The sequence below is a fragment of the Canis lupus genome, chromosome X (assembly GCF_011100685.1).
Source record: "Canis lupus familiaris isolate Mischka breed German Shepherd chromosome X, alternate assembly UU_Cfam_GSD_1.0, whole genome shotgun sequence".
NCBI lineage: Eukaryota > Metazoa > Chordata > Mammalia > Carnivora > Canidae > Canis > Canis lupus.
In genome coordinates, this window is record NC_049260.1 from 75227210 (window position 1) to 75228287 (window position 1078).

General features: G+C 43.3%; 1 protein-coding gene across 1 annotated transcript; it reads right to left on the bottom strand.

Moving 5' to 3' along the window:
- Positions 1-351: 351 nt before the first annotated feature.
- On the bottom strand, positions 352-660 carry LOC119868314 (NADH dehydrogenase [ubiquinone] 1 beta subcomplex subunit 2, mitochondrial-like). The gene has a single exon (XM_038588813.1). It carries the CDS (start codon positions 658-660, stop codon positions 352-354), a length of 309 nt encoding a protein of 102 aa, XP_038444741.1.
- Positions 661-1078: the final 418 nt, after the last annotated feature.

A 1078-nucleotide genomic window follows, 5' to 3' on the forward strand; every position in this document is an offset into this window, starting at 1 on the left:
AAAGACTAAAGTATAGGTATGGCATAAGTAGAGCAGACAATCTCTAGTATGCGAATTTCTCTCTCAAGGGGCCCATTTTTGTTCCTAGAAATGAGCATTGGAATAAGCCATAAAAAATATTTTGTGCTGTGCGCTGAAGGACTAACTAAATAGTTTTAACTAGTTTCAATTCTACCAAAATGAAGATAGCAAAGATTGAAATACTGGTCAAACAGTACCAGGATTCTTTTTCTTCCCCCCTCACTGTTGACCAACACACTTTGTTAGATTTTCATGTATGATATAAAGTCCGTAATTGCTTGAAAATCTCACCTGACTCTTCTAAAGAGTTCTATCTACACTTTCAAGTCTTCAGTCATCAGAAAGGATATCTAGTTCTTCACCTGTCCACTGGAAAGGATCTGGGTATGGAAGGTGACCCAGAGCAGCATCTAAGTCATGCCAAAAATACCAGGGAATCCAGAACCACATGGTTGCAGTGAGGAACTCAGCCAGGGTCACCTGGGACCTGGTCAGCTGGGGAAACTGTGTATACCACAGCTCAATATGCACACCACCACCAGCATGACTGACTCTACCGCCTCCAGCTGCCAGGGAGCTACCTCTGAAGAAATGGCCTCCAATGTGAATGAAAGATGCCAGCACTGTCAGAGCAGACATGTCAGCCCACATCCCCACTACAGTCCCCACGCCACCAATATCAGGATTCCTTTTTTTAAAGATTTTATTTATTTATTCACGAGAGACAGAGACCTAGGCAGAGAGAGAAGCAGGCTTCCTGCAGAGAGCTTGATGCAGGACCCAATCCCAGGAGCCTGGGATCATGACCTGAGCCAAAGGCAGATGCTCAACCACTGAGCAACCCAGGCATCCTCAATATCAGGATTCTTTAAGCTTTAGTAAATACCAAGCAATGTACTCTCATGTGCAGGGAAACCTTCACCTAGATCTCTGTTGCTTATCTTGCTTTGGAATCGCAACTCTTTGGACATAAATGTGAAATAGCTGGTCATTGGACAGTTTCATGGTTCCACTTCTAAAATAAGACAATATGGTTTTTAATGAGACCAGAGCAGAT